We start from the raw sequence: 14,481 nt of genomic DNA, 5'->3' as shown, positions 1-14,481 counted from the left end.
TCTAGGATAATTTATTTGTATGTTTCCAACAATAATCTTTACATTCATTCATCATTTTTATTATAATAACATATTTAAACTAGTAATGAAGAAATAACGTAGACAAAAAATATAGAAAGTTATCACTATTGGTAAATGATGTACTGCATGGTATCTATTTCATTGGTAAAGTTATCACAAAACAGCTGATCTCAACTGAACGAATCTTTGAGCCTCCTCGTCGCGACCATAGCGGCTGAGAAGGTTGATGATGCTAGTGTAATGTTTCTCGGTCGCCTTTATTTTGTAAGTTCGAGTTATCAAATTAAATACTTTGCAAGCCTCATCTGCAAATCCAGCTTGATCACAGATACAGAGGACAGCTTCAAAAGTAAAATGACTGGGAGAGGCACCATCAGAAATCATTTGCTTAAAAAGGTCTATTGCTTCTTGATAAAAGCCACCAGACCCATAAGCTTCTATAATGGCAGTCCATGTCATTGATCCCTTTATAGGAACTATATCAAAAGATAACTTGGCCTTGCCTTTTGCACCGCAAGCTCCATACATTTTTATTACTTCTGCAGAAACATATGGGATGGCTCCGAATTCTCTCTTTAAGATTTGTCCGTGAATCTCCATCCCAAGCTTTAACGCTTTAACTCCACTGCACACACTTAACATTCTTGATAAAGCAATTGTGTCTGGTCTATGTTGTGACAGCTGCATTAAGCGAAATACACCAAGTGCTTCATGTAGACAGCCGCTCTCTATGTTTGATTCAATCATGGCAGTCCATGATATTACATTCCTAAATTCCACTTTATCAAACACCCTAATAGAGTATTCCAGCAAACCACATTTTGAATACATCATCATGAGAGAAGTAGCTATGGATACATTGGGAAGAAAGCCATTCTTCACTGCATACCCATGGAGTTCCTTCCCGTGCTTCAAAGCCCTCAACTTCCCGCACACAGGAAGAACTGTGGCAATTGTGACTGTATCAGGCTTGAACCCTTCTTGCTGCATCCATTCAATTGATCTCAGAGCCTGGTCGAGCCTCCCATTTGAAACATAACCTGACAGAAGAGCAGTCCAAGAAATAGCATTTCTCTCTGCAGAGCCATAAAAAACTGTCCTTCCTGAAACCATGTCCCCACACTTGCAATACATATCAACTAAAGCAGATTGAATAGACAACTGATTCGAGTAATGCTTCGTCTTGATCACGTAAGCATGAACCTCCTGCCCAAGTTTTTTCGCCCTTACAACTGCTATAACAGGAAGAACCATAGTAATTACAGCTGAATTCACTTCTACACCTTCCTTCACCATCCACCTCGTGTACTCCAACGCTTCTCTTTGCAACCTATTATGAGAAAAACCCGCAATCATTGCACCCCACGCCACAACATCCCTCACCTCCGACTCCTCAAAAACTCTATGCGCAAGCTTCGGTTTCCCACATTTAAAATACATATCCATCAAACTAGTCCTCAAAATCTTACTACTCCCCAACCCATTCTTCACCAAAATCCCATGCGTCTTCAACCCTTGATTAAACGCCTTCGCCCCCGCAAAACTCTTGATCACACAAGAAAACGAATACACATTCAACTCAATCCCCAACTCCCTCATCAACCCAAACGTATGCAGCACTTCCCCGTACTGCCTCCCACCCAAAATCACATTCCCCCTAAGCAACGCATTCCACGCGTAAACACTTCTGCTAGGAATTTCATCAAACACCTTCCGTGCATCTTCAATAGACCCACAAGCCGAGTACATATGCACAAGCTTAGTCTGCAAAAACTCATTACATTGAAGCCCATTAATACGAATATGAACATGAATCTTTCTCCCAACAGCTAAAGCCTTTAACCTCACGCACGCCGCAATTAAACTCGAAAATGTCGTCGGATTAACCGGAATTCCCCTCTGATCCATATAATCCAATATAGCAAGAGCTTCTTTAAGCTTGTTCTGCTCAGCAAATCTCTGTATATCACTGTAAATCGCAAATGGGTTTCTTCCTTGGATAGGCAATGACATGGGAAATGCATCAGATTCTTTGAATTTCCGAACATTTTTGGCGGGAGATTTGAAAGGTGGTTTCTTGAAGAATTTTCTTGGAGTTTGGGAGTGGAATGAAGGTGGTGGAGAAGCTGAAGATTTGGTCCTAAAGAAGTGAAGGGCGTGTTTGTGTGGAAGAGATGGAGAAAAACAGTTGAAGATTGAAGAAGATGATGAAGGTTGAAGATTGAGGGTTTCCATTGGATTGTTTCTCTGTAAAACTTTTGGGAATAATTTTTGCTTGAAGAAAATAATTATATTTTTAACGTTCATTTAATGGTGACTTTTTATTTTTTATTTCCATTCTCAACAATTGTCTTGGCAAATATAATTATTACTTTTTGTATAATTAGACTTTTATCTCTAACAAATAAGTGAATATGTGTATATTTCTGTAACAAGAATCGAATTCAGCAGTGGAACGAAGAGAGATTAGACGTTAGAGTTTAGATGTCTTGTTACGCTCCTACAATTACAGTACTTTTTATGATCACAAAACACACGTATTCTATATTCTTGTTCATCTGTCTCAACTGTATCGTCTTCTGTATCGTCCACAAACACGAGCTGCCACTATGTCTGCACTTCTGAGTTCGACAAGGAGAAAAACTTTTATAAATAAAAAAATTACAATAATTATTAGGAGAGATTGCTTGAATTTTGATGTTTTCATGTCCCAAGCATCCCTCGTCTCAGTTTGAAAACTCGAGAGCACAGCACACTCACGAAACTTAACCACTGCCTCTTCTCTCCTCTTTTCGATTTCAACTGGTGAGCTCAATTTAAATGTGCCATTCCGGTCAGTAAAATAACAAATTATAGGTATAGTTCTTCAGCAATTAAAAACGAGGTTATGTTCATTTTGGAGAAATGCTGGAGGCAGTTTCAAGCTGCAGGCAAGGGAGTATGGATCCTGTAATGGCAGAGGCTTTTGGCATTAAGGGAGGCTCTAAGTTGGGTGAAAGGCAAGGATTGGACTAAGGTTGTATTGGAAACAGATTATCTTACAGTGATTCAGGCAATTAATTGCTCAATCATCAGTCTATCATGTCTTGGGAGGGTGATTGATGGGTGCAAGTTTTTGTTATCTCAGCCACAGGAACGTAGCATTACAGCATATTGTAGAACGATCCGTGGACAAGGTGGCTCACCAGTTAGTGAGACGCTAGTTCTATAAGAGACCGTATTTGGAGAGGGAATATCACCCAGAACTTTCTCATGTATTGCTTGAAGTTTTGAAGTTCTAATAAAATTTCCTTTTATGGCAAAAAAAGTGGGGGGAAATCTAAGAACAATAAGCAGAAATACAAAAATCTAAATTAATATAAACAAACAAGTATATTGATAAAAAGATTTGTTCTATGAGTTAAACTGATCTACCATAAATACAAGATACCCCCCTGTCTCTCTGATTCTCATAACTGCAAGGTGAGCAATGTACAACACACAATAAAGAAAGGGTTAATGCACATTAAATAAGTAAATCACTTTGAAGCTATTTCTAGTTTTACTTGGTTTCCAGGTTAAACACATCCAAAGAACTCTTCCAGTGATGGAGAGCTGGTAATACTGCTAGTCGGCTGCTCAGGTTTGACTGATGCTATGTGAAGTTGATGTCGTATAAACCTCTGTGACCGTCAAAAGTAAAAGTCAAGAGTTAATTCCTGCTTCTTAAACATGAATTTTACTTGCAAAACATAGACACAACGATATAGCACTATAATCCATCGAAATAATAGAAAAACATCAACTTTGCCGCCACCTAGGAAAGTGAACTGATTAGGGTTAGAGCTTAGAGGGTTACTTCAGCATTACAGTTTAAAGCAAGCTTGACATTTGCAGCATAAGAATTCAAAGCAAGTTTGGTATACGCTGATTTGCTTCCTCCATGTTAGAGACTATAAGGTAGAAAATTTAAAAAAAGAAAAAGAAAAAGAAAAAAGAGTGGTTTCCACTAATTCAACCTCTAGAACTAGAAGTAGGCAACTTCACATGTAGACATCATTAACGACTTCAAACCTCTTACATAAATTCCATATCTGGAATAGTGGGTGGGTGGTCAAAGTCACACTTTTAAATAGATGAATGTACTTGTGATATATTATTTGTGCTTATTGCATATCTAAATGCACTACAAGTATGAACATACAACACTAGCAGTCAAGTCTGGTAAAATCAGGCAAGTGTATAAAGAAACATTCACTTATTGGATTAGAATATATTACCGATAACTGTTGGATTATTTCGGGATTTGTGTCTATATGCAAATCTGGCTCCAGCTGTCGAACAAAAGATGTTCTCCCAGTCTCCGTGCTACAAAAGAGAACCTGCGATTGCATTTTATGTTAACTATTATAACTCACATCAGATAGGCATCAGCAGTTTACAAGGTAAGCTACTAAAAATGATTCACTTTAGATATTAACCCAGTAACATGGCCTAAGTACAAGAATTCATGCCTGAACTACAAGCATATAAAACAACTAGGCAAACTCTTTTCTCCCCTAAAGCGAATCAATATATAGAGTCAAATTCCTGTAATTAATCTCTCAGCATAATTGCCCAAATACAACTTCTTCAGTCCATCAGCCCACTACAGACCCCAGATATTTGGTCCTTCTATATAATTCCCCAGATGCAACAGCTTGAATCCCCCCCCCCCCCCCCCCCCACACACACACACACACACAAAAAAGCCCCAGAAAGTTAACAATTTGTTCTTGTACTTTAGAGCAGATAAAAAAGTTATGTAGACACCATCGTAAAACAGGACAGTTACACACTTCCCAATAGATCATTATTTTTTTGTGAACTTGGTATTGTATACACATCATTTTAACCCACAAGTTGCAACATGAAATGCGGGTGTTATGATTTGAGTCGTCTTCTCCTACCAGAATGTAATTGCTTGCTAATATATGTTATCTTCACTCTGAATCAGCTATCTACAATAGCAGAATTGATTTTAAGCAGTTCTTAAATACATATATTTTCCTTAAATGGCTTTTTTGTCACAGGAATGGTTGATATAGCCTAGAAAGTATATGATCATTAGAGTATAAAAAACTGCTTGGCAGCACAGATCATACACATTTGTTCGGTTACTGCCATTGTGGTATTCCCCTTTTACCAACATTTATTACGTCAGAGGGATTGCCATGAAAAGTTTTACTTTGACATGCTTCCATATATACACATAGGATCAAATGAAAGAGATTATATATTAGTTTATGTAAATATGTCATCTGCCAAGTATAACGGCTGAGGGGTAGGTACTTGTGGTACTGAAGTAAAACCTTAAGATTAACCTTAGGGCAGATTATTATGGGTATGCCATAATTATCTTTCCTTATTGAAATAGAAACAGAACTTGTTTTACCTTGTCCTTAATTATACCACCAGATGTGAATATTCCGGCATCTTCCAAAGCCACTAGAACCTTTTTCTGCATTAATGTAAACCAATTATGAATAAGCATAACTACTACATATACAAGAACTAACCATTGACATATTCACTAGAGCTTAGTCTACACCAGAAAGCCATCAAGCATTTAGAAACCATCCCACTCCAATTAAAAAAGAGACACTTTAAAAATGATTGTTATTAGGAATATAACATCACCTATTAAAGAAGTTCCTAACACCAATTAAAATTGTAAAAGTGGCGTACAAGCAGGACACTTGTAAGTAACTGAATACCGCAAAAACTTCCTCTAATTCATAATCAAATTTAGAAAGGTATCAATATATAAGGAAAATGTTATAATTATGTAGTAATATGAAAGAAAATGTATATTTTGTTGTGGAACAGTTGTTAACATTTGAGTGATAAAGACTAATATGTTAGTATAAGTCCTGACTTTTTTTTAACTAAGCTTGAGCAAATTCCGATACTAATATCTTAGACACAATACCTGGCAACTATATACTGCAACAAGATATAAAGGTCCGGTACAACAAAGGGGAAGGACTAATCGTGCCACATAAGAGAATAAGATCGAGTTCAATTTTTATTTTTTATCATATAATTTACACCTCGTGATTAGTAATTAAACCTGAAGATGACTTGCCAACTAACTTGGTGAAATATTACAGTAGTTTAATAACCATACAGAGCGGATTAAATGATGGGGTACATATAAAGCATGGATAAAACATCACTACAGATCTAGTAACTTTTAGGCATGGAAAAATAGGCATTGGCATTTTCTTTAGAGAAATTTCTAAAACACTACACAAGAATGTAAACAGTACTCAAGATCTCTCACTAGATTATGGAAGGTACAAGAAGCATGTGCACCTCACTTTCATCATCCAAAACTCTCTCCATAAGATAAAGATCGCAGAATTTAGTAATTTCAAGCAGTACTTCCAGCACAGAGGACCTCACAGTTGCTTGTTTCTACAAAAAAAAAAAAAAAAAGAAAAAAGGAGACGATGGCAAAATATAATGTCCACTGTTTTGCAATGCGTTTATATCTTAAAACTGATATAAGGATATGATTTCCAACCTGAAGCTCTTCTGGAGTACTTTCTTCTAGTATAACACCAAGCAACCTGCATGTCACCTTTGCACGAGAAGAAGATTTAAAAAAAAAAAAAAAAAACCTCATGCTTGAGCTCGAGACTTTAAAATTGTGCAAGGAACTAAGGTTGGTAATTATCAACATCAAGTGACTAATTGGAGCAAGATGTTAATGTGCTTCACATCACCATTTACTCAAAAAAATGTGTTTCGTCATTCGTGTCATCATGTGCCCGCCACTTGGTGATATTTGGAAAGATTTCCAAACCGTTAAAAATATCCAACCCACATTATACTTTTACCATGTCTGTCTCAATATGTCTAGTACGTATCATTCTGGGTATCATAAAATTCATGTTGCCAACCAAAGTATGTTCCAAATATGTTAAGACAAAAGTATTGATAAATTTAACGATGCCTTAAAAAAATTGACATTAGTCAACAGGAGGCTTGAAAGCTGATGTCAATTGATTTGATAATACATTATACATAAGTAACTCGAATTGAATATATGGGTTAATCTCCAAAACAATTGCCCAGGAACTATGTGTTAATATCTTGATTCTTGGCTTTCTGTGTTTGTAAGGATTGCGTTAAGCAAATTGTGGGTAATAAACAGATAAGTTTGGCAATAAGAATTTTGATCAATTAATATCCGTAGATCCTATTATTTTGAATTTTGAAATTATTTCATCTCTGAATGGTTGAGAACTATTAATTAATCTGAATAAAGTAATATGTTCTAGAAAAGTGCAATAAGATTGTCACAAAGATGTTCAGGCATTACATCAGATTACCTTTCTTCCTTCACTCAGTCTCTGTCTAACTATTTGTCCAAGAGTTGGCTGCAGCATAAATGCAATTAAAATTCAGATACAATACAAACAATCACTCTAGAAGAACTAAACTAATTATGGTCTATAGGGGAACAGAATTTACCTTTACCGACTGAAAAAACTCATCATTAACATTCTGTGCACTAGCAACTTCTGAGGACACGCCAAAAGATATATGATTTGAATTTGTAAGGTTAGCAACGCCAGAATTACTAGCTGCTGGATTTTGCCGTTTACGTTGCCTTCTCTGAGGTTCACTTGGTGATCTCAATAGTCTCCAAGTAAAAACAATGGCAACAGCAAGCCCTGCTATAGCCCCAACAGATCGTGAATCCTGTAACCAGACAAGATTATGAGAACATCATACTGAACATCCACAGATTTATAGTTAATTAGTTCTTAATTTAATCAGCTCTTGCTTGTTAATATTGTGTTCTCTCTTTGCGAGAATTCCTAACTCCCAAACCCTTGACCTTCGCCTACATCAACATATCATAATTGTATAGCTACACCGTCTTGCTACCCTATCAACACAGCCAGAATTAATATTACTACTAGAAACATATGAGACTAGCTAGTTACATGATTCGCCTATTTCTAAAAACTCATATTAATTACTCAATCAGCCAATCACGATATCATCCTCAACATATTAGAACAATGAAACGGCACAATTTTCGGTTAACCGAACACAATGCTCAGCTAAAAACCTAATCGTAATCCTAACCCTAGAAAACCTAAAACAAAACTATCAATTACATGAATAGATACGAAATCAATATCATATTTTATCTCTAGAATCATAATTTACACACAGCGGATCGAAACAAAACAATTTTATACACGCATAACTATACCAGGCTATGGAAGAGATCGGATAGTCTCTTCACCAGCTGCGTAAAATCATCTTTAGAGTAATCGGCCATGCTCGTTGTTAAATCTAGCTCTGCTGCACTAATCGCCAAGCTCTGAAGTCTTGTGTCAATTTCATTTCTCTTTCTACAGAATTGAAAACGGTGATATGATTACGGAATTTCTTACCACTTCGGTTTATTAAATGATTTGGATTTGGATTAATTTATTTAAAGTATATACATTTTATTTATTTATAAATTTTTCATTATTTATTTTATATCTTACTTCCATCCACTCATTTTTTTCATGATTTTCTTAACTGTCTATATAATAAAATTTCATTACATATTTCTTAATTTTTTTTGTCAAATTAAATTCTTATTTAGAAAAGGAAAAATCTAAATGATTTATAAAATTATATAATACTAAAGTCTTTAAAATTAGTTATAGTGGATCATGTTCCGGAGTAATTCCTCATCCGCAAATCAGCCCTTCCACGTGGGTTATTTTCTCAACAAATAAGTAATTTAAAAAAGGAGCAATAAACTCTTTATTATTCTATTCTATCAAGAGGCGGTCTTGCTCTTTTTTTATTTATTTAAGACTTTTTTATATAAACAAATATTTTTGCATCTTTAGCTGATTTCTAGTATATGTATTATATTTTGAAATTATTTTTTAACATATAATATAAAAAATATATATTTAGATTTTAATTATGAAGATCTATTTAAAAAATTTAAGATTCTGCAATATAATTGTAAGATTCTATGAGTTCTCTCCTCAACTTTAATAACAGAAGAAAAACAGAATTATCTGTGATGACTCTGAAATTTATATTAAAGAACTTTAATAACAAAAGAGAAACATAGTCATCTACAATCGTTAATTAATTATAAAATAAAAAATAGATCATTTATATCTTTTCTATTTTAACAATTATTAATACTGTATAAATGCAGATATTACATGTTAGTCATTGCTTAAATTTTAAACTATTTTTGGGACAATTTTTAAATTACTTATTATGTTTATGACTAGTCTTCCTAAATTTTCAATACTCGTGATAATTTTTTAATATAATATTAATAATAAAAATTAAAATAACACAAAAGATATGATTTAAGCAAAATTTATTAATCCAACCTTAAAAATACTTGGGCAGGCCCGGCCCAGAGGGAGGGCATCCAGGTCGACCGCACAGGACCCCAAAATTTTAGGGCCCAAAAATTATATAATCTTTGTATTTGTTAGTAGTATATATTGGTAACTTTAACTTTTTATCAAACTTTTCTATTTTAACCTCATGTCATGACTGCGCCCTCCTGACTAATGCACATGCACTCACACGTAAATATTATGAAGTATCTGTTTAGTCTTTTTGTTTTTTTACCTCCAATACACACTAACTCACTGATCATATGCGTATAAAGCACACGTTAATTAACTATATAACCACACTAATATAATATATATTCTTAATATATTTCCAATTTTTTTAAAAATAGGGTCTATTTTTAAATTTCGCCCTTAGACCCTCAAAAAATATGGAACGGCCCTGTACTTGGGTCATAGAAATTCTTAATCTAAGACTTCAATTTCGCGGGATATCTACCAAATGATTTTATAAACTGAAAATTTTGGAAGGAAATATATTAAAAAGATGTTCGAACCAAATTTTAAGTTAAATTAAATATCTACACAGTGTGTTGTAAAATGCCGGATGGCTGAAATCTAAGCAAGACAAAATAATTATTTAAAAAGAGTAGTGCTAGGTGCACATCATTATGTACAGCAAGTGATGTGGTGTGTTTTAATTGGGGTGGTTGGTGTAAATGCAGGGGGGCCATCCAATTAAAACCCGCCACATGTCATTATGTACATGTTTTTGTACACAATTATGTGCACCAAGCATTTTCTATTTAAAAATGATTTGGATGGGAAAAAAATACTGTGAGCAATTTTTTTATGGGGTGGACTTTAGAAAGTCAATCGCAAACTTCTCCCTAAAACTTCTCCTGATTCAGGTCTACAAGTTCGAGGTCAGAAGTTCCAAACTGATAAACAAGAAGTTAGATTGAGAACACTGCCAAACAACAATCCACAATATGTAATAAACCATATTAAAAGTTGCAGCTCTGGGACATTGTATATGTTCCTGTGTCCTATATAAATAGGACTTTATGTAACCAATCCATAATCAATATCTCTTTATCTGAATCATTTTCAGTGATCAGAAGCAGAGCTCAAATGCTAGTATTCAGAACATTTGTGTTTGTAACCTTGTCTGTTGCAGTCATGCTCCACAACTTGGCACTAGCAACAGAGCACACGGTGGGAGATCGCGGTGGCTGGGATACAACCTCCAATCTGCAAGTTTGGGCATCATCTAATATATTTTTGGCTGGAGATGGTCTGAGTAAGTATACTGTATTACATACTGTTAGAATATAATCATTCTGCTAAAAAAACCTATGACTACAATTACTGGTTTTGGGTTTTCCCGTGAGTCCTTTCTCCCTTCAGGTTTTACGAGAATTGGTCTCTTTAACCTATTAACCTCCCCACCTACACAGCTCTCGGGGAGAAAAGAAAGATGTACGTAATAGATGATATATAAGAACTTATAATTTAACAAGCTCTCTTTGGACTTGCAGATTTCGATTACAAACCGAACCACAATGTTCTTGAAGTATCTAAACAAGACTTCGACGCATGCAGGAACAGTAAACCAATTCACAAGTATTCAGGTGGCAAGACATCCATACATCTTGGTTCTGCAGGAACGCGGTACTTCATCTGCGGAACAAGTGGACATTGCAGCCAAGGAATGAAGGTCGAAATCAACACATTTGCACCTGCTTTTCCACCAACGGATCCAGAGTCTTGGCCGCCTATGGTCGGGCCATCATTCCCACCCGGCTTTTCAGCACCACAGGATGTGCCAACATGGGTGCCTGCAATTTCACCTAGCAATCCTCCAACTGGAGATCCAACAAACTCTTTTCAACCTGCTTTTCTACCACCGCCACCATATTTGGCCTCTTTGGCTACTAAAGTGAATTTACCTGTTTGGCTTGCGACAGGATTTTCTTTTGTAATCACGATGTCACCGTTTCTTTAAATATTTGATGCTATGCATCCTTGCTCCTGTATAAATTATCTTTAAATATTTGATGCTATGCATCCCTCAATATTGTTTTTTCGTATAAATTATATTTCTGATTTCACATTCACATTCTCGTCACCAGACACATGGACTACAAATATATGATTTCAGATACATAATTTTGGAAAGAATTTTTTATTTAAATTTGTATGTATTTATATGATTCATATTACTATAATTAAATTTAAGATTATATTTAATTAGTCGATAATATATGGAACCAAATATATGGAGTTTGAATATATCAGTTACATATAAATTTAATATCAATATTGTTAATTACTTGTAAGCACAAAGCTAAAGACATAAAATTCAAATTTTTATTGACAAAATCTAATATTTAAATTTTGTTATAAAATGTAGTGCTGTATATATTTAGTTATGTATCAAAAATAATAATTAATAATTACATTATTAAATATTTTTATCATATTAATATAAAGATCTCTGTCTAGCAAGATTTTTAGCCATATTTATAAAATTTATTTATTTACTTATTTTTAAAGTAATACTAAGCTGAATCTAAATAATTAAAAATTGATTGAATGAAAAATATGTGCTAAAGCCAAAAATGAGGTGTAACAGTCAATCACAAGACGGACAAGTCCAAGAATATAGTATATCTTATTCTATAAATAATAATTAAAATTTATAATGTAAATAGTAATTTGTAGTTTGTGCTAAAATAAAATAATATTATAATTTATGTTACATCTAAAATAATCATGATATAATATCAACTCATCAAGAATGAAAAAGAAAGATAAAACTGATAAAAATATATCACCAGCGTGAAATATTGGTAATTTAATTAAATTTATATTCTAAAGCATGATATATTTAGAATTTGATTAATTTAAACTAAGATTTAGAATCTGTAAAACAAAATATCATTTCAGCATCAAAATCACTTTGATTATTTGATACCACCTTGTTACAAATAATTCCATCCGTCTTGGTCATTTTAACACAACGAAAGGACCACAGGTGCTCGGAGACAAATATTGTGAAAGCTTGTGGATATTCTGTACAAATACAGTTCTAATAATTATAAATTTTAGGTTTGTCCTTTCGTTGCTCCCTGTCTTCAATGAATATAGACTTTAACGTACAGGTCTATCAAAAAATTTAATACCGTAATTCTTAACAATATAAATTTATATGCCTTACTCTCAATATATGTTTTAAAAAATTAGGTCCTCTAACCACAAGTGATAAAGCTTTTAGCACTCACGCTGTCCAATGGCAATCATACTAAATTTTTTCATTCATCAAAATATTTTACTAGTGGAGATTGAAAATACAACAAATATATTGTGGCAACCGTTTGCTCACTAAAAACTTATTAATTAAGACTCCATAATTATACCAAATCCTAGAAAAGGAAATATTTTTAAAAAATTTGATTACGCATTTAAAAATATTATTTATAAATATATTTATAATCAAAAATTAGTATTTTTTTTATTTTTAAAAATATGTGAAAATAAGTCATTTCTAACCGAAAGAGTAAAGAGTAATTATCAAGCATGAGAAAACTTTTGGCAGCTATTGTAGTAGTCTCCCCCTCTCCCCGTCGCAAATTCCATTGGATCCTAAAAATATCCTGGTCATCATCTCTTTATACTCGAAAGGTCATTCATCATAACAAAATTCAAAATCACAAAGTCGAATTGGGAGGTCGGAAATTTCAGCAATCTGACAGAGCAAGTTTAACTGCCGAACCATGCCACTAAAATAATTCCAAAAGAGAAAAAATGCTACTGGTACAAAATTCAGTAGAATTCAGGAAATAATATTGATCATTCAATTGCAATTGACATTTTCTGAAAAAAGAATGTTGGGCACGCTAATCAAAGTAAGTAGAGTCAAAGAAATATTCATCCATTCTATGTGACAGATCAATTTACAAAAATCATACAACCAAATTCTCAATAAAATTTTTAAAACATTTAAAAATAACAACACAAAAATAAAATTAAAAAGGTGGATCTAATCTAAGAAGTCACCGGACCCGGAGCAACGACTGCCGGACTCGGGGGAGTGTAGACAGGCGGAGGCGCCGTTACCAGCACCGTTGACGGCGGCGGCGGAGACTCCGATAAAGTCGGAGGAGGTGCATTAGGAGTACCAGTTGCGCTAGGTGGCAATGGCGTTGGCGTTGCTGTCGGCGGCGGAGGAGCATTATTAGGGTTTGCAACAATCGGCGGCGGAGGAGCATTACCAGGGTTTGTAATAATCGGCGGCGGAGACAGAACTGGATTCAACGGCGGCGTAATAAGAGGGCTGCTGCCACCGCTCCCAGGAATCTGAATCGGAGGTTGCAACTGAGCTTGGCTGCAAGATTCATCATTCTCGCATTTGTTGTTTCCCGATTTATTCTTGTTTTTATCATGGTGTTTGAGAAGACTGAAACCTAAGACGAGACCAGTGATGACCAAGACCGTGATTATGAAAATAAAGATCTTGGTTGCTTTTCCGACATAACACATTTTAACCGGCTAGCTCGAAACTATTCTGTGTAATAAAATGGAGAGAGATGTAATAACAGTAACAATACGAAGATAGTTGATAAATTTATTTTGCTGTTCATGGTTAGTTGGAGGTATATAATTTAGGTTGGGAGCATTGTCTATTTTTTCGGGTAGTTGTGGGAGAGAGGATAGAGAATAGATAGAGGTTGCTTTGTAGGAATTGTAGCTGTGGCACGTGAACTCCAATTTGGGAGAATATTTATATTTTTATATTTGTTTTTTTGTTTTTAATTGATTGTTCCCATACTTGATTGTGAACTGTTCATCACTACAATCAGCCTGTCCTTTTCGAGTGATTGGAACCTGCTTAACCGATTAACGGACATGAACATCCAAGCGAATTTTGGAAAAATCGGTCAAGAACTGTTCATGATTTTTAATTGGTATCATTTTAAAAATAAATTTTCAGATTTAATCAATACACAGTTATTTGATTTTGATCGTATTTTAGTTATTTTATTTATTAGTTTTCTGAATAATGTAATGATTGATTGTGTTTCATCAA

At 34.4% G+C, this 14,481-nt stretch overlaps 4 protein-coding genes across 4 annotated transcripts; 1 reads left to right on the top strand and 3 right to left on the bottom strand.

Moving 5' to 3' along the window:
* Positions 1 to 93: 93 nt before the first annotated feature.
* LOC108218726 (pentatricopeptide repeat-containing protein At1g71460, chloroplastic) lies at positions 94 to 2,386 on the bottom strand. The gene has a single exon (XM_017391809.2). The coding sequence runs from the start codon at positions 2,326 to 2,328 to the stop codon at positions 175 to 177; it is 2,154 nt and encodes a 717-aa protein (XP_017247298.1). The 5' UTR covers positions 2,329 to 2,386; the 3' UTR covers positions 94 to 174.
* A 974-nt stretch (positions 2,387 to 3,360) lies between these two features.
* On the bottom strand, positions 3,361 to 8,444 carry LOC108216253 (peroxisome biogenesis protein 22). Its single transcript, XM_017388963.2, has 8 exons — positions 8,276 to 8,444; positions 7,522 to 7,752; positions 7,380 to 7,427; positions 6,569 to 6,625; positions 6,358 to 6,459; positions 5,435 to 5,500; positions 4,281 to 4,382; positions 3,361 to 3,683 (listed from the first exon to the last, which is right to left on the bottom strand). Exons 1-8 carry the CDS (start codon positions 8,342 to 8,344, stop codon positions 3,579 to 3,581), a joined length of 780 nt encoding a protein of 259 aa, XP_017244452.1. The 5' UTR covers positions 8,345 to 8,444; the 3' UTR covers positions 3,361 to 3,578.
* Positions 8,445 to 10,523: 2,079 nt separating this feature from the next.
* On the top strand, positions 10,524 to 11,397 carry LOC108218110 (uclacyanin 1). The gene is made up of 3 exons (XM_064092227.1): positions 10,524 to 10,692; positions 10,800 to 10,871; positions 10,931 to 11,397. Exons 1-3 carry the CDS (start codon positions 10,524 to 10,526, stop codon positions 11,395 to 11,397), a joined length of 708 nt encoding a protein of 235 aa, XP_063948297.1.
* A 2,042-nt stretch (positions 11,398 to 13,439) lies between these two features.
* LOC108217522 (pollen-specific leucine-rich repeat extensin-like protein 3) lies at positions 13,440 to 13,934 on the bottom strand. The gene has a single exon (XM_017390350.1). The coding sequence runs from the start codon at positions 13,932 to 13,934 to the stop codon at positions 13,440 to 13,442; it is 495 nt and encodes a 164-aa protein (XP_017245839.1).
* Positions 13,935 to 14,481: the final 547 nt, after the last annotated feature.

Source organism: Daucus carota, chromosome 4, assembly GCF_001625215.2.
Source record: "Daucus carota subsp. sativus chromosome 4, DH1 v3.0, whole genome shotgun sequence".
Taxonomy (NCBI): Eukaryota; Viridiplantae; Streptophyta; class Magnoliopsida; order Apiales; family Apiaceae; genus Daucus; species Daucus carota.
The sequence above is the reverse complement of the archived record's forward strand: the minus strand, read 5'-3'. Positions and strand labels throughout refer to the sequence as shown.